This window comes from Stenella coeruleoalba (genome assembly GCF_951394435.1).
Source record: "Stenella coeruleoalba genome assembly, chromosome: 12".
In the NCBI taxonomy this organism is placed as follows: Eukaryota; Metazoa; Chordata; class Mammalia; order Artiodactyla; family Delphinidae; genus Stenella; species Stenella coeruleoalba.
Window position 1 is genome coordinate 54,840,479 of NC_137158.1, and position 19,725 is coordinate 54,860,203.

General features: G+C 37.3%; 1 protein-coding gene across 1 annotated transcript in view; it reads left to right on the top strand.

Annotated features, from left to right (window-relative positions):
- TRMT11 (tRNA methyltransferase 11 homolog) overlaps positions 1–19,282 on the top strand; it is a 62,019-nt gene extending 42,737 nt beyond the window's left edge. Inside the window, exon 13 of the mRNA XM_079938733.1 lies at positions 18,760–19,282. Coding sequence (XP_079794859.1) covers positions 18,760–18,891 — 132 coding nt within the window. The 3' untranslated portion in view covers positions 18,892–19,282. The remainder of the gene's footprint in view (positions 1–18,759) is intronic.
- Positions 19,283–19,725: the final 443 nt, after the last annotated feature.

Sequence of the window (19,725 nt, forward strand, 5' to 3'; positions counted from 1 at the left end):
ATTTAAAGAAGAAATATATTAAACAGTTATTTTACTTTATAGTACACCTTGCTTTTCTTCAAATTATATTCCTGGACTTTGCTGCTCACATTTTATACCAGACAGGTCACTTAATGTTTTTTGGAAGTCACATCTCGTTCCAAGGATGACAGTTTACCATTAAACGTTTAAAACATAAACAGTTTTCAGAAATTCCAAAAGAGGAGTTTTCAAATTGTTTGACACAGTGACACAACCTTCCAAAGCGATCATTTTAAATGGCCACCGTTTATTTGGATATGCAGTAAGCCCTCCCTATCCGAGGGTTCCACATCCACAGATTCAGCCAAACTGCTCATCCTAAATGTGGTACACGATCCACAGCTGGTTGAAACTGAGCGTGCGGAACCCGTGGATGCCGAGACCCGACTCTCAGACTTGAGCATCTGCCAATTTTGGTATCCACAGTGGGTCCTGGAACCAATCTCCTGTGGATGCCAAGGGAGGACTGTACCGAGAAGCCCTCTTAACTAACTTCATTTCAAACTCAGTTGATTAACCAATACTGGCTGTTCCTGCTCTAAAACACAATGCATGATGCCTAGAATAGGTCAGATACTTTGAGCTAGTGAGTTACTTGGTCTCTACTATATTTGTACACTTCTGTACTTACAGATGAATTGTCTATTGTGAGTCACTTGTGTTTTTCCTGTGAGCTGTTTATGCCAGTTATATTTGCTATGTCATTTATATAATCTAAATACTAGTTAGACCAGTGAAATGTGAATGGAAGAATGAAGTTGTCATCTCTGTAGAAACAAATATGAATGCTTTAGAAAGATAGGACAAAGTGAATTGCTGAAAAATTTAGAGTCTTGTATTGGAAATGGTTGAGATAACTATAACAGGTTGGGAAAAAGTTACTGCAATCCAGGTTTCTGTACTGAGGTTGCTTTGTAAGAGTCTAAGTTCTTGCTTCATTTTACAGAAGCCAAAACTGGACATCTTTGCAGGTCTTAATTCTGTATCAAAAGATTGATAACGTGGCATGTGGAATCTTAATTCTCTGACCAGGGATTGAACCCATGCCCCCTGCAGTGGAAGCGTAGTCTTAACCACTGGACCACCAGGGAAGTCCCTGAATATACAATTTTTTAAGTTGAAATAAGATGTTTAATATATTAACAAAGCATTTTAATTTTTTCCTGCTTTTACTGACTTTTTAAATTAACTGTAGTCTACTCAGCCTGCCATAACAGAATACTGCAGACAGAGTGGCTTAAATAAAAGAACTTGATTTTCTCACAGTTCTGGAGACTGGAAGTCCAAAGCCAGCAGGTTTGGTTTCTGATGAGACCTCTCTTCCTAGCTTGTAGACAGCCGCCTTCTCTTTGTGTCCTCTGTACATACACACTGCTGATGTTTCTTCCTCTTACAAGAACATCGGTGCTATTGGATTGCCACCCCACAGTGATGGCCTCATTTAACTTCATTCACCTCCTTTAAGGCCCTATGTCCAAGTACAGAAATATTGGGGGTTAGGACTTCAACATACGAATTTTGAGGCACACAATTCAGTCCATAACACTGATTATCAGTATCTGTCACATTGAATAAAAGCCTTCTGTTGTATGTTAGAGTATGCTTTTTTCATACTCTCCCAGTCACTTCTCATGTCTTTTATATTTTGAGGGAAGTAGTAAGACATTTGATAATTCAGATAGTAACATTACAGCTCTTAGAAATCACAGCACTTAATATACTTATATGAGTTATTAATAATAAGAATAATAACTAACATGTGCCAGCCACATGAGTAATATGTATAAAAAACAAATATTACCTATAGATTTTGTAGTTTTAGTCTTGAAATGAGAAAGTAAAGTGAGTGACATTAGCATTCTTAGTGAGGTATAATTGACATATTTCTCATCTGTACATCATGGTTCAATGTTTGTATGCATTATGAAATGATCACCACAGTAAGTCTAGTTAACATCCATCACCATACATAGTTACAAATTTTTTTTTATCATGATGAGGACTTTCAAGATCTACTCTTAGCAACTTTCAGATACGCAATGCACTATTATTAACTAGTTACCATGCTGTACATTACATCCTCATGGCTTATTTATTTTATAGTTGGAAGTTTGTACTTTTTGACCCTCTCCACTGCCTCCCTCCTCTAACCCCCTGACAACTATCAGTCTGTTCTCTGTCTTAATAAGCTTCGTTTTTTGTTTGTTTTGTTTTTTAGAATCTACATATAAGTGAGATCATATGGTGTTTGTCTTTTTCTGTCTTATTTCACTTTGCTTAATGCCCTCAGGGTCGATCCATGTTGTTGCAAATGGAAAGATTGCATTCTTTTTTTATGGCTGAGGAGTATTCTATTATACATATCACGTCTGCTTTATCCATTCATCCATCGATGAACATACAACTTGCTCCCATATCTCGGCTGTTGTAAATAATGCTGCACTGAATGTGGGGGTGTATGTATCTTTTCAGATTAGGGTTTTCATTTTCATAAGGTAAATGCCCAGAAGTGGAATTGCTGGGTCATATGTTAGTTCTGTTTTTAATTCGAGGGGTCTTCATATTGTTTTCCATCGTGGCTGCACCAATTTACCTTCCTTCCAAAAATGCACACAGGTTCCCTTTCCTTTTTATCCTCACAAACATTTGTTATTTCCTTTGGATAACAGCCATTTTAATAGGTGTGAGATGATATCTCATTGTGGTTTTGATTTGCATTTCCGTGATTAGTGATGTTGAGCATCTTTTCAAGTGCCTGTTGACCATCTGTATGTTGTCTTTGGAAAAATGTCTATTCAGATCCTCTGCCCATTTTTTAATTTTAATATTTTGCTTTTGAGTTGTATGAGTTCTTTGTATATTTTGGATATTAACCCTTATCAGGTACATGATTTGCAAATGTTTTCTCCCATTTGGTAGGTTGCCTTTTCATTTTGTTGATGATTTTCTTTGCTGGGCAGAAACCTTTTAGTTTGATGTAGTCTCACTTGTTTTTTTGGTTTTTTGGGTTTTTTTGTGGTACGCGGGCCTCTCACTGCTGTGGCCTCTCCTGTTGCAGAGCACAGGCTCCGGACGTGCAGGCTCAGCGGCCATGGCTCACGGGCCCAGCCGCTCCACGGCATGTGGGATCTTCACGGACCGGGGCACGAACCCGTGTCCCCTGCATCGGCAGGTGGACTCTCAACCACTGTGCCACCAGGGAAGCCCTCACTTGTTTATTTTTGCTTTTGTCGCCTTATTTTTGAAGTCATATCCAAAAGATCATCACCAAGATCGATGTCAAGAAACCACCTGTGTTTTCTTCAAGTCTCTAATCCATTTTAGTTAATTTCTGTGTATGATGTAAGAGGATAGAGTTTCATTCTTTTGCATGTGGCTGTCCAGTCTTCCCAGCACTCTTTATTGAAGAGACTGTCCTTTCCCCGTTGTATATTCTTGGCTCTTTTGTCATACATTAATTAATTGAACATAAAAGTGTGGAGTTACTTCTGGGTTCTCTATTCTCTTCCATTGATCTATGTGTCTGTTTTTATGCTAAAACCATACTGCTAGAATTGACATAGCTTTGTAATATAGTTTGAAATCAAGGAGCATAATACCTCCAGCTTTGTTCTTCTTTCTCAAGATTGCTTCAGCTATTTGGGCTTTTTTGCAGTTCCATACAAATTTTTATCATAAATGGATGTTGAATTTTGTCAAATGCTTTCTCTGCATCTATTGAGATGATCATACAATTTTATTCTTCCTTTTTTTTTTTTTGCGGTATGTGGGCATCTCACTGTTGTGGCCTCTCCCGTTGCAGAGCACAGGCTCTGGATGCACAGGCTCAGCGGCCATGGCTCACAGGCCTAGCCACTCTGCGGCATGTGAGATCTTCCCGGACCAGGGCACGAACCCGTGTCCCCTGCATCGGCAGGCGGACTCTCAACCACTGCGCCACCAGGGAAGCCCTATTCTTCCTTTTTTTAATGTGGTGTATCACGTTTTATTGACTTGTATTGAACTCTTCTGGCATCCCTGGAATAAATTCCACTTGATCATGGTGTATGATTCTTTTAATGTATCATTGAGTTTGATTTGCTAATATTTTGTTGAGGAGTTGTATATCTATATTCATCAAGGATATTAGTCTATAATTTCTTTTCTTGTGGTATCCTTGTCTGGTTTTGGGTAATGCTGGCCTCGTAGAATGAGTTTGGAAGTGTTCCCTCTTCCTGTATATTTTGGAAGAGTTTGAAAAAGATGGTATTAATTCTTCTTTGAATGTTTTGTAGAATTCACAAATGAAGACATCTGGTCCTCTGCTTTTGTTTGTTGGGAAGTTTTTGATTACTGATTCAATTTCTTTCTTTTTTTTTTTTTAAAGATGTTGGGGGCAGGAGTTTATTAATTAATTAATTTATTTTTGCTGTGTTGCATCTTCGTTTCTGTGCGAGGGCTTTCTCTAGTTATGGCAGGCAGGGGCCACTCTTCATCGCGGTGCGCGGGCCTCTCACTATGGCGGCCTCTCTTGTGGAGCACAGGCTCCAGACGCGCAGGCTCAGTAGTTGTGGCTCACGGGCCTAGTTGCTCCGTGGCATGTGGGATCCTCCCAGACCAAGGCTCGAACCCGTGTCCCCTGCATTAGCAGGCAGATTCTCAACCACTGCACCACCAGGGAAGCCCCTACTGATTCAATTTCTATTAGCAATTGGTCTATTCAGATTTTCTGTTTCTTCATGACCCAATCTTAGAAGGTTGTGTGTTTCTAGGAATTTCTTCTAGGTTGTGTAATTTGTTGGCATATAAGTGTTGATAGTGGTCTCTTATGATACTTTGTATTTCTGTGGTATCAGTTTAAAGTTTCTTCTTCAGTTCTGATTTTACTTATTTGAGTCTTTTTTTTTTTTCAAGTGAGTCTAGCTAAAGGCTTGTCAGCTCTATTTATCTTTTCAAAGAACCAGCTCTTAGTTTCATTCATCTTTTCTATTATGTTTTTAGTCTCTATTTCACTTATTTCTTCTCTGATCTTTATTTCCTTCCTTTCTAGTTTGTTGAGGTGTAAAGTTAGGTTGTTTGTTTAATGTTTATTTTAATGCATTAAAAATACAAATATTACCTATATATTTTGCAGTTTTAAGTCTTGATATTAGAAAGTACAGTGAATGACATCAGCAATCTTTATTTTGTGGCCTCCATAAAAAGTACTTGCACCATATGATGATTATGAGGGCTTGAAGCACTGTTCCAAAGAATTGGAAGGAGAAAAATCTAGAGAAAAGGCTTTAATAATTAATGGAGCCCCATAATAAACCAGTCATTTCTGTTTTAGTGACAAAATTAAGACCCATTGTGGACAATTTCACATTTGCTTTTCCCTGAGTTTAATTTGTTTAAGAAAGTCTAGTATATTTTTTTTGGTAGATTTATAATATTTCCCTAAGCAAATTTGATACACAGAAGAAGAAATAGAGAATGATCTAAGAATGCTTCTGAGAATGCTTTTTCCTATCTAAAAATGATAAATAAGGTCACTCACCTTAGATATTTTTAAACCTATAAAGGCAGTGTTAATTTTTGTTTGGTTGCTTTTTATCATTTTACTTTTGTCCTTTCAAATTAATTTATAAAACAAGGCAAGCCTTTTGCTCAAGTAATTTTTTGAAATGGCCTTCACTTTATAAGATCAAATTTAATCAGTGAGTTTTAACTTGTATGGAGTTTATTATAACTGAAATTACTTTGTCATGTTAAATTAGTCGTGTTTGGCTTTTAATTAATTACTTCATTTCTACCTTCTGTTTGTATGGAGAGGAGTGTATATAATTGCAGCAAGATCCCAGTCCTTTATAATGAAAGTGATGACATAAAATTGTCAAACAGTTCTCATGCACATCTAACAAATTATTCTCGACCTTGTTCAGTGTTGTTGATTTTGGCAGTGGAAGACTATTAATTTTAGATTTTTACACTTTTGTATACTGTGTCTCTTCATTTTTGATTTGTTACTTGTTAGGTTTAACTTCAGTATAACTTTTGACCCACTTGATGTGTTGTTATAAAGTGTTCTCCCTCCCCCCCCTTTTAAAATGTAAACATAAGTTATAAATGTAAAAATATCTAAAGAATATAGATATTTCATAAAACTTTGTATCTTTACATTATTGGCTATAGTTTTCAGACTTACTGAACATTAGTAGTAAAGGAGAAAATTCTTGCTAACCATGTTAAAATTATGAAGATGCCTCATTAAGAAAAGCTAGTTTTCTGTCATTATTCCCTGTTGATGTAGTCTGAAAGCTAAGTGAATGACAAATAACACTGTTTAATGCTTTATTTTTTACAGCGGTTTCACATCCATTTGACCTTATTATTTTGCCTCTGTTAGAGATGAGGAAGTGGCCAAGGCCTAGCCCAGTCCACTTAAATAGGAAGTGGCCAATTTGAGACCAAAACTCCTCTTTGTCCCTGAAATTCTCTCCTTTTTTGTAGATCATGTTGCCTCTTCACCAAAACACAATTCTACCTTTAGAATATGCCAAGATTAAAAGGCAAATGTTCTTCAGTAGCATGTTACAAGTTTCTTTTAAAGCCAGTTTTTTCTCATCACTCATGGGGCCATGGCAGAATGATTTGTTTTTACTAGAACTTATTTTTCCTGTTGATACAACATGTAGTCAATGCTGCTATATATAGTTGTGGTCACAGTGGTTACTCCTATAAAACATTTTTCTCATATAAAATTCATAGGAGAAAAATGCTGATCTCTAGAGTTGTCCAGAACAGTTCAGAAATCAAGTGTAGTAGTTTGTCTTCAGTGAAGTACCCAAAATAATACTCTCTCAGTGTTTTATACCAATATACTTGGATAGACAAATGAGTACCCAAAGCAGCCATTTTCAAGACTTCCTTGAAATTTTTTTTAAACATTAATGCAACTTTTATATGCTATAGTACTTGGTTAAATATAAGAAAATTATCTTAAATTGTCATTGCACTAAATGGGCCGTCATGTGCCCTATTTGTTTTGTGGCTTATTTACTGGACATCCTGCCTTACACTGCTGGTGGTTTGAGAAGTACTGAAGTATAGATAAATTTAATTTTAGATACCATATGGACATTAGTTTAGACTAAAGTTATAATACTGTGTAAACCAGTTGTTATTTTTTTTATAGCTGGCCAGTATAGTTCACATGATTTAAAGTAGAGAATATTGGGAGGTCATAGTAGCAGGTGATGAAAGTTAATGTAATTTTTTATTTTGGACCAAATGAAAGAGTCCAGTAACATGAAGCCTATGAATGCTTCATTAATCAGGATGGAAGGTGGCCAAAACTGAAAGACTTGACTAAAGGACTGAAAGATTTTAAAGCTGTGGAGGGAGAAAAGAACCATTAACATTATAACAACAACAACGGTGTTTTAAATAAGAGAGAGAAGAGAAACTGAGGTCACTTGTTTGAGAAAATGACTTATGAATGGCTTGAAGTGGAAGAAATTAGTCTTTGTATAAGTAGTTTCCATATTATAATGATAGTAGTGTTACTAATCACAACCTGTGGTGTTTTGCTGACATAATGCTTGTGCCTGTTTCCATTATGCATTATCCTTTCCCAGGATCCATGTTGTCAATTTTTTTTCCTTTGGCAGCCATTTGAATTAAAGGTGGTCTCTTCCTGTTGACCTTTCTTTCTGAAATACTTTGTTTTTTGCCTGTCTTTTGCCAGGATGGTTGGGTATTTTCCTTTTGATTAGAGCTATGAAAGATTAGAGATTAGGTATGAAGTATTTCGATCTTATAACATGCCTGGTGGGAAATAGATGCTACTTCATTTATCAGTGAGAAAAATAAGACAGGGTGACACTAAATCAGAACATGATAGTTGGATATGAACTGAGTCTAGGTCATAGTACAATACAGTATTCATTACCATCAAAATGTGTGTCTGTGTGTGTGTGTCTCTGTGTGTGTGAGAGAGAGAGAGAGGGCAAGGGAGAGAGATGGAGAAAGAGAGACTCTTTTAAATTATTTTGCATTAGAAATCAGAAGGAAGCTATTTGCATTATTTATAAATTATATTTCAACTTGAGATATTTAAAAAAGGCTTATAAAAACAGAAAGAAGCCTGATGCTGCATATCATATTGTATTAATTCAGTTTTAAGGATCATGCCATCTACTTAGTTCTGAATGAATCACTTTTGCTGTTAATGGTACTTTTCCTTGAATTTAATTTTAGAGAGTCATCACTTGACTTTTTCTTTTATACTTCTGCAACTAAATGACTTTGCCAAACTGGATGTTTTGTTAAATTAATGCTATCATAATAGTTTTAAATTACTATTTCTGGTAAACCAAGAAAAACCAAAAGTCTATCCCCTACTAGCTCCAAGAAGGAATCATTTAAGATACCTGGATCCTTCTACTTATGATGCTATTTGGATATGGCTCTTTTATTTGCAGGAAAAAGCAGTTGTTCTCTGAAGGCAGAGAGAGCATCCATCTTAATGTTCCAGCTCTAATGCTCATATTTTCAAACCATGGCAGTAAAACAGTCTTTAACTGTTGTTACAGAATCTTAGGCAGAGGTCAGTTGCAAAATATAAAGTATGATCTAGGGGTCCAAGGCATGAATGGTTTAGGGAAATGGGAAGTTTATGTTCATAGTCAGCATAATCCTCTGGAGCTTTTTTTATAATTCTCAAATGACACATTTTCTATTTTTTGTATTTTTATTTATTTATCAAATGGTTATTTAATTTAGAACTATATTTCTAGTGTTTTTCAAATTCAAACACAAACTAGTGTCTTCTTCTCACTCCATGACCCACCAAGAACCCAACCCTGAGATTTTAATGTGTATTTTTTTTGCCCCAAACCTAAAGGGTACAGTTTAATGAATAATTATAAAGTAAACATCTCTGTAACCACCACCAAGGTCAGAATTACAGAGTATTGGAGCATCCCCTTTTGTGGCTATTTTTGATCATAAACACCTCCTCCTGCAGGTAGAACCACTAATCTGACGTTTATGGTAATCACTTCCTTACTTTCCTTTGTAATATTATCACTATCGAATTCATCCCTAAGCAAAATAATTTTGTTTGTTTTTGATGTTTACATATATAAATGCAGGTGTATTTTAATTAATTTTTCTTTTAATGGATTGTTGATGATTTTAAGAAGTCACCTAGGAGATGAATTGTCTCCACATTAAAGCAAGAGTATGTATGTTCATGTCTATGCGTGTTTTGGTCTGTTACTCATCCTCTGCTGCTTAGGTAAGTAAGGTTCTTCTTAACTTTAATTGACTTTTAGATATAGTAACTAATAAGTTGTCATTACATTTTTATCCCCTGTGTTGACTTGTATTTTAATGTTTGAGGTTAAGTTTTGAATTTTATGGAGTTATAGGTTTTAGTGGCGAGTATGTAGGAAGTATTCATAGTTCTGTATCAACATGATAGCACAGATATCCATGATGGTTTTTTTTAGTTAGAAAGAAATTATGTGTTGAGTGCCAGATGTCAAAGTTCAATCATTAGGTGTCACTCATTTTCAGAACTCTAGATATAAAGATTTTTATATATATTAAAATATTTTAACAAATTCTAGGTAACTTAATATCTTACAGAGTAATTAAACTTTTTACAAGTACAGGTTATATGTAAATACAAAGTTTAGGGATGAAGATTTCCAACCCTTACCTTGCTCCCATTAAGAATAGTGCTAGAGGGTTTTTTTCCTTAACAGTATTGGATGCCAGACTTTTGACCTGCTTGTCCTTGGTTTGGAAATGGCCTAGTGCTGTTTATAGTTGTATAACTTTAGCACAAGTGGTTTCTATAGCTACTGTCCAGTACCAGATGTAGAACACTGGGAAGCTTTGATAAGGGGAGCAGGATTTTTAAACAAAAGCCGGACATGGATAATTACCCTGAAGCTGAACTGAGGTCCATTATGTTCAGCACTGTCATTTACATTTCATTTTCACTCTCTGCTGATTATAAGAAGGAAAATCTACTCACTGTTTTCCTCTTCCATCTCTTTGCCTTCTTCCTCTCACCTTATTAAAGAATGCGTATTATACCTTTAATCTGTTTCATGAATCCTCGACAGAATTAGGTGAGCATCACCAATTTGCTGGCTTTTACTTACGATGACAGCATCATTGGTTTCCACTTATCATAGAATAAGTTTCGTAAGCCATTTGTATTCAAGTGTTTGCAGTGAAACTGCTGTTTTGTATAAACTGCTGCCACTTTGAGAATATAAATGACTTAAGGTTAATACTAGTGAGGTAGAAGAAATCATTATCTCATTATCAGGAGCTGTCAGTAAGTGAAAGGACAACTTAAACCTGACCTATAATTAAAATAGCCATTTGGTTTTCTTCCAGATGGTTTTCAGCTTCATCCCCAAAGTGACACCTTTCTAGGGGAAAGCTCTTGTGTTTTTTTTTTTTTTTTTTTTTTTTTGCGGTACGTGGGCCCCTCACTGTCGTGGCCTCTACCGCTGCGGAGCACAGGCTCTGGACACGCAGGCTTCGCGGCCATGGCTCACAGGCCCAGCCGCTCTGCGGCATGTGGGATCTTCCCACACCGGGGCACGAACCCACGTCCCCTGCATCAGCAGGCGGACTCTCAACCACTGCGCCACCAGGGAAGCCCGAAAGCTCTTGTTTTTAAACAGTAATTTTTATAAATTGATGATTATTCTTAGGTATATTGTTGGGGGGTTCTTTGAAAGTAACTCTTTTGGCAGTAAAGGGAAACCGTGAGAGAGAATTTTGGCTTCAGTTAGAATGTGGGTTGGGAGTGATGAGACAGACTGTAGAGTTAAGCAAGGGGATCCAGTTTGTAGTAGAGGGGGACTGGGGGCAAGGAAGTTGAGAAAATTCATACTTGATGACTCCTTTTTTTTTTCTCTGTAAAGAAAGATGTAAGTTTTTGTTGAGAGTGAATGGAAAAGGTAGTATGAGAAATGAGAAAACTGTCTTTTACTGATTTTTACATTCATGTATTTTTCATATTTTAGTATGTTTTCTTTTTCTGATTTGATTGCATGTTCCCTGAGGGGAAAGCCATGGCTTTCATCACTCAGCATGTGTTTATGGGACCATTTGTGTCATGTGTTGAGACAGAACAGACTGATAAAACATAGTCCTTATCCTTAGAGAACTTGCATGTGGGAGAAACGATGACCCAACCCATTCCAGCATCACGTGTTTGGTTCTGTAGTGATCAGTGCATATTGCTCTGTGAACACCAGGGAGCGCCTACCTGAGGAGATGGTGCTTGAGTCAAGAGACCAACATTTTCAGCAAAGGTACAGAGACATGAGAGGGGTTATGGTGCATTCAGGGAACCCTAGACATTTAAGCATGACTGAAATACTAAGTATGTGGGGAGGAGTGGCTTGAGAAGTGGAAAACCAAAGGCCTGCCTAGTGTTGAAGGTCTTTACATACCAAAGAGTTTCAATTTTATCCTATCGGTGATGGCAAGCCCTGAGGAATGTGAGTTAGTAGAGTGGCAGAAGTTCTTGTTTTAGGAAGGTCACCCGGGCTTTAACATGCAGGCGAGTTTTTATTATGGAAAGATGCCTGTGATACCAGCCTGGAGGCTTCTGGCATGGTCATGTGAAGATGATGAGGCTGTCAACTAATAAAGCTAGAAACTGGAGATTGTGGGCGAGACAGTGGAATTGAGAGCTTCAGGGGAGGTAGATGTGCCAGGACCTAACGACTAATTGAATAATTGGGGTAAGGGAGACAGGAGTTAAGGATAACTTTTAGAAATCTGGCTTGGGGTAGCTGAGTAGGTGCATGTATCTTTACCTGTCCTCCCTACTTCCCAAAGGACATGGCGCAGTGCCGCTTTCCTGGACTGCTGCAGGAGTCTTCCAGCTGGTTTCCCTGCCTCTGGAATTTCTCCTACCATTATGTTTCCTGTACGGTAGCCGGAATATCTTTCACAATGTAAACAGATAATGAAACTCCCCTGCCTAAAAGTCATCAATAACTTTGTGAAATTTAGACTAAAATTCAGAGTCCTTCACATAACCTTCAAGGCCGGCCCGATCTTAGGCTTCTGGCCTGTCTCTCCAATTTCATTTTGTGCCACCTTCCCTTTAGTTTTGCAAGCCTTAGCCACACTAGCCTGCTTTCAGTTCCCAGAATGTACTTACCTCTTTCAAGTCTGAGTCTTTTCACATTGTTTCCTCCCTCATTGTGTTCCCTAGAATGCTTTCTTCTGGTCTCTTTCTATGAGTAAATTTGACTCATCCTTTAGGTCTCAGATAAATGTCACTTCCTTAGGGAAGCCTTTCTTATGCATTCTCTTCTCCCCCATCTAACTAGGTGTCTCCTTATATTCTTATAGTAACCCTTTTCTTCCCAGTGTTTAATCATGGTTTGTAAATACATGTTTGGGTATACATTGTTTAATGTCTCTTCCCGCTAGTATATAACTGTGAATTCATGGAGCTTGACTGTTTTGCTCACCACTCGGTAAATATTTATGGAATGAATAGTAATTGTTCAGTGATTGTTTTGGGCCCCTCTAGAATAAAAAACAATCAAATTCAACAGCATTTAAATCATCCATTTGAAAGAAGAGTAGGAATAGATAGTTAAGGCTAGCTAAAAGTTTTCTGTTTCAAAATACACTGAATTTTATCATTACCCTGATATCACTCCTCAAAAGTCAGTGGTACAGAAACATTTTAATCCTATCATACCTAGGCCTCATTTCTCATGAGAAGCAAACCAAAAAAGCAGCTGAATCGCCATACTGTGGAAAATCATAACACCTTCCTTCTGTTTAAGGGAGATGATAACAAAGAATGGCAGATTTCTGGGAGAAGGCAGTAATTAGAAGGATAGTTTTACCTAAATGGAGTTGTGAACTTTAGTTTCTTTAAAGTCTGAGCAGTTTTATGATGTTCAGGACGCTCTTACATATATGTATTCTCCCAGCGTAATCCAGAGTGTCATTCGTTCCATTCAAAGTGTCAGCTTCAGGGCTTCTCTGGTGGTGCAGTGGTTGAGTCCGCCTGCCGATGCAGGGGACACGGGTTCGTGCCCCGGTCCGGGAAGATCCCACATGCCGCGGAGCGGCTGGGCCCGTGAGCCATGGCTGCTGAGCCTGCGCGTCCGGAGCCTGTGCTCCGCGGCGGGAGAGGCCACAGCAGTGAGAGGCCTGCGTACCGCAAAAAAAAAAAAAAAAAAAAAAAAGTGTCAGCTTCAGATGTAACTACAAAACATACAGTTTTTTTTTCTTTTCTTGAAAAGTTGTTCCCCTTTAGATTAACATTTATTAAATTACAAGTGGCTGAAGTACTTTCCTTTCAATGTCTCCTGTGTTCTTTTTGATGCTCTACTTTTGATGTAGAGTTATTTGTAAAAATAAAGATTAACTTGAATAAGGTCTAGTTTATGTACTTTTCCTTTATTTTTCTCGAGAATAATTTGCAAATGGACATAAATGACAATGATACACTTTACAGTCACTAAGGTAAATATGTATTTGTATATTTCCACACTATTCTTCTGAAAATGAAATGGTGTGAATAAATGCCAGTGCCCTCTGAAGGAAAATGGCCATCATGTTGCTGCTCTGTAACTCTAGGTGTTTACAGCAATCAGGACTTAGAGACGGTGAGGGAAATAGAGCGCTCCTGACAGTCGGATGCATGATGGTCAGCTCTGCTTTAAACTATCTTTATCCACAGCGGGAAATACTATACAGAAGGATTTATCTGCTTCAGCCAGCAGAGGGCACTGTACACATAAAAGTACACTACCAATTGTAAAGCTTCCTTTGATTTTTTTTGGCAAGTGTGTTAAAATTCCTCGAGTGGTTTATGTTTAGAATTAGCAGTACTGATAGGACAGGAAATTGGCTGGGTGGGACAGTGGTTAAAGGGGTTCTGTCTAAAAGTTTAGATCTGAAATATGTGCTACCAAATATGTTGCTGTTCCGTGAAGAATGTCCTCTAAATGTCAAACTCCATTTTGAACGACCCACTAATCTACCATGTGGGAAGTTAACTCTTTAACCATTGTTTTGATGTAATTTCTACTTAAAAAAAAAACAACAACTGTGATGGAAAACGCATGAGCTTTGAAGTCTGATCTAGTCTACAATTCTGGAAATACTGCTTACTAGATGTGTGACTTGTGGCAGATTATTTAGACTCTTTTAGTCTCTTTCCATATCTGCAAAATTTAGATAATAATCTGTGAAAAGATGCAGAAAATTAAATAATTCACTTATGTAAAACACATAGTTGCAAATATGTATCAGTTGCTTTCTTGAATCAGAACTTGTATGTTTCTTGTCATATTTACAATTGCTGTTTGTCTTACAAAGTTAAGTGATAGGTCTGAAAGCTGTGTATTTCCATTATGTAGCCATCTGTAGCTAGCACAGATTTTCCTACAGAAATTCTTGATTTCTGGTTATAAAAATGATAAACAGTAGATAGTGTAATCAACAATCTTAATATTTTATTCATATTTCCTTAAGTACTGCCATGTGCCAAAATTTAACCAGTAGTTATGAAATTTGGGAAAAGTGGTCTGTAATCTTTCATTGCCATAGTTTTCTTTCTTGGCATTTCCTAATTCTTTGTGTATTTTTATTTTCCATGAAGTATTTCTTGCTTACTAAAGATTGGCAGAACTCAGGTTTCATGATACATAGATGATATCATGACTGATAGTGATAGACAGATTTGGAAGTGTTAGAGAAACCAGAAATCAAACATTGGGGCAAGATTGAGTTAGTGAGGGATATCAAGCATTGTGTTGCTTGAGGATACTCTTCTCCTTTTAAGTAAACCCTTGGCATTTGAGATACTGAGTTGAAAAAAAAATCTGCAGATATTCTTGGTTGAGATGGGCAGGGAATGTGAATAGAGAAGAGTTATCAAAAGGTGATGAAAAATATGTAGAGTTGAATATCATCATCTCAAGTGTGAGCCCTGGTAAACTAAACTAAAGATAGGATGAAAGAGAGAGGGAAAAGAGAAAAAAGAGCGAGCTTGCCGTTTTATTCAGCATCAAGTTAACATAAGTTCTGAATGCTGCAAATGGTATTTTTCATAAGGACCAGAGTATATGTTAAATATGTATTGTTCATAGGTAATGATATTTACATATATGATATGTATGTGATAATATGTGGACCATAAATGTACTGAATGTTTTATGTGGAACATTTTATGAACCATATCTTTTCCACCTAGATGAAAATGGTAGCCAAAGTCTCTGGAGTGTCTGGCTTATCCCGAAGCAGGACTTAACGCTGCTAGTAATAGAACGGCTCTTGCCAGGTCCCTGGCTGCACAAGGGATTTGGAGCTGTTGGGTTCTCCAGGAGTTTTTGTTATGAATGTCTTATTTCACAGTTGGGGGCAATCAATCTTATAGAAGGAGGCGTTCCACTATAGGACCCAAACACATACCTCACATTGATTCTTCTCTACTCCCTGGGAGATAAATAGCATTTCCCCCAGCCCCCAGAGGTTGCATTTCGAAGGTTAATAGTCTTTCCCCACTTTTCCTGTAGCATGTATTTCTCTGTCACTGGGTCTCTGTAGCACTGAATATATGGTCTTTTAGGGGCTTATTTTGCTTTTACTACTATATGTTCTGAGCGAATCTTGAAGTCTAAACTAGTTAGATAAAGAATGCCATAGGTAGTATATGTTTTCTTGATAAACATTAATTAGCATAGGTTTTAATCATTACTTTTGGGTTTTCCAGGTTTCTGCTGTTCATTCTCCGTCTCTGCCTCTGGTCTTTATAGTCTCTTCTTCATCCTCAGTTTGTCCTATGTATATCCTTTAAGTCAAAGACAAGCTATTTGGTTAAGCTCCCACTTTTGTCTATGAGGATACCTACCTTCCATTGTGCTTCAGCTTTTCTCTCCTGCTTCCCCCAGTGAGCTGCATAATTGGCAGTTTAGGTGGGTTAGGCACACAAGTAACTGAGCCTGAGTCAGTCCCCGGCCCATCCTGGTCTTCAGCTGTCTTACCATGCCTCTACCTTACCATGCCTCTACCTAGCACTCTGGGATCACACATTTCTGTCCTGTCATTCCACTGCAGCCCCAGGATATTCACTGAAGTAGTCTGCAGTGCATTTTGAGATGTAGAGGTGCTCTTGCATGGCTTAGAGGAGTCACAGGGAGAAGAGAGGACAGAAGGCAAAGCTGGGAAGGATCTCACTGCCTGACAGTGTTCTGATCCCTCTTGTACAGAAGAGGAAAGTGAAAAGACATTCAGCAAACTGATGTGCAATTGAATCTCACTCCCAAATGTTAAGGGAAAAGCCTCAGAATTGGGGAAAGTTTGAACCCGTTTGGATTTTAGCCAGAATGCTGGAATATTAGATTTGCATTTTAATAAGTTGCATTTGATCCCATTATGGAGAATAGAGAGGGAGCCACAAAGGCAAGGCAACTGGCAGTTTAGGAAAAAAGCAAGGAGAGATGAGGAAGGCTTAAACTATAATAGTGGAGTTACGGGTGAAGAGGAGGAGTGGATTTGAGAAATTTAGGATGCAGAATCTAAGATTTTAGGACTGACTTAATGTGAGAAGAAAAGGGAGAGCGATTTGACCCAGGTTTCTGATTTTGATGACTGGGTGGAGAATGATGCAAAGAGCTGTGAGAAGTAATGTAGCAGGAGAGATGTCACATCTGGACATAGCTTTACATATAACCAAGTAAAGGTATTTCTGCCAGGATTAAGGTAATGTAGTTCAGAAAGTAGGCAAGTTTTCTAGTGATCTTATTTGATATAAGGACAGAATGTAGAACGCCTGGAAGAGCAGATGATGGCAAGTCCCTTCCTTTCCTATGACTCTTCAGTCAGACTTCTGAGAAAAGTTGCCATGCACAAGGCAAGGCTAAATGCTGGACCATCATCCTGTATTGCTGTTCTCCCAGGTCCAGTCTGGAGATGTGGACGTTGAGTCCTCCTGTCCAGTCGACAGTACTGCTAGGGTTATGGTATCCCTCAGGCATCCTGTGGCTCCTTATATCTCCTTCTAGTATGAAAATTTTGTATCATTGAAATAATCCTCTTCGTTACTAGAACAAAGTTAATAGCGTTTCTGATCCAGGTCTCTTCCTTTCTGGGGAGCCTTTGTTCATCACATGTTTATTCCCTGAGATAATCCTTCCTCTTGAGTTGAGGCAAGAGTTAGCTCTTTTGGGGAAAAAAACCTCATTATGTTATAGTTAAAGGGTGTAGTCCCTGGGTCTGGTAGACCTGTGTTCAAATCCTAGCTCTGTCACTTACCAGCTGTATTATCTTGGGCCTGTACTCTTAAATAACGCCTCATCTGTAGATGGTAATAAGAGTGTACTTATCTCTTAGAGCTGATGAGTTTGTATTAGATAGTGCATGTAAAGCATTTAGGATGGTTTTTGGCCCATAATAAATACCCCATAAATACTACCTTTCATTTGGTATTCTTTAACTTTTTATCTTTTGGGGATTATATAGCCTGAAGTTAGTAACCATTGGCATGCTTTCACGTGCTTGCAAGAATTTGGAACTGTAGTATACTTAGTGCCATAAAATTTAAATAGCCACTTTTTTCTTTTGAAATGAATCAGGAAATCTGGGCATGTTTAATAATTTCTTTTTTTGTGTAATTTAAAAAAAACATTCTGGGGCAAAATAGTTTCTGAATAAACAAATCAGCCAACATAATTTTATTTTGGCTAAACCTGGGCTTTTATTAATATTAGATATGAGGGAGAGAATGAAAGTATTCATCTCATACAGGAATGAGGAAAAATACAAAAATATTTTGAGGATTGTTATACTCCAGATATATTTGTAGATATCCTTTTGATACTGAAACCAGGATAAATAATTAGGCTTCATATTTTCTAATTATGTCTCCCGCCTATTCTCAGAATCACATTAATCCCTGTACGTTTGAATATGAATTTACAGAAATGCATGGGAAATGAGATTTTATTTCTAATTAGATTTTTTTTCACAGTTTAAGGTGGCTAGTGAAATTGGCTGAGAAGCTGATGTTTCAATGTTGTCTGTCAGTCTTCTTATCCTCAATTTTCTAAGCTGAAACATGACATTTTAGCCCAGGTTAATATTTCCAGTTTCCAAATGTCAGTCTAAGCACTAGTCCTCACCTGTCTCTGAAGTCTAAAAGTGTGAAAATCACTTGTTTATCCTGTATCTTCATCTACTGAGGTTACTTAAAGTTGCCAGGAATAGTTTATTTCATTAACTGAACGTGCATGTACTCCCAAACAGTTTTACTGATCTGTATGACATCATACAAATGTAATAATTTGTTGTTGTACACCATTGGAGTAGAAGCTTCCTTGCTTGATAATTCTTATAGTCAAAGACGGTTTCAGTTTGTGCTGAACTAGGAATCGGAAGATGCAGGTGGTTGTCCCAACTCGAGTTGCCTGGATGATTCTCTTTGCATTCCCTGGGTCTCTGTTTTCCCAGTAAAAGTTTTTGTCTTCTCTGTCCAGAGGACTGTTGTGTGGATCAGATGACGTGAAGTAAGTGAAAACACTTTGGATACCCAAGCATGATACAGATATAAAGTGGTGGTATATTTCTTGTTCATGTAATAAAGGAAAACAAATGTGTACCAGAGAGTGAGATTTTGCTTAAAGTAAATGACTGCTTTGGTTTGCAGGCTAATGAAAGAAATAACTCAAACATCTTTATTTTCTGTATTTTCCAACCAACCAGAACCGGGACCAGTATTCACATCTGCTGAGTGATCACTTTCTGCCGTACCAAGGTCATAATTCCTTCCGTGAGAAATATTTCAGTGGGGTAACAAAAAGAATTGCCAAGGAAGAAAAATCTAGCCAGGAATGAAAATTAGGATTTTGACAATGGTGAAAGAATAAGGATTTGATAGAAAAGACATCTGGATGTGAACTTTCATGTATGATACAGAAAATGTACTGTTTTAAATAATTTTATATAACAAAATAAATGCTATAAAGTCAACTGAACAATTCTTTTAACGTTAGCTTTGTTTTATAGACTCTTCCGTTGTATGTGGTCTTTTGAACTTTATATTTATGCTTTCAAGTATTATGGAAATTGAAAACAGTTATATTTTTGGTAATTAATTTACAAATGGTATTGACTTTTTAAACAGATATCTGCTGGATATGTTATAGGCATTAATAGTGTTTGAGAATTTATTCATTAGGTAGGCTTGTTTAATTTTGGTTTTGATTGTAATTGTTTTACATTGTCACTAATAAAGCTTACTGAGGATTCCTAAAATCGTGTAGTATACGGAGGGGATGTGATGAAGGAAATGAATTTTTATTTATAAATCCCAGACAAGTTAGTAACACAATGATAATGGTGATGATGAGAAAGGCTAGGACCTGACAACCTAAAAAGATTCCAAACTCCTTGAGGCCTGTCCACATCTGAAGCTCGTCTGTACCTTGGATTTGCTTCTGCATTCCTAAACCTTGACTGTCGGTCAAGTTAACTACCCACAATTTTTGGTTTAGAAAGTAACTGATAGTTAAAAGCAGTAACAACAACACAAATCCTTGATGGTTCCCTAATGGCATTAAGTCTAATCAGAGCTCTTTGAAATAGAAGCTGTATTTTCTTGAAGGAGAAACTTTGCTGAGTCCACATTGTGTCCATCATGAAAATATCTTGTTTGAAAACCACTCTACC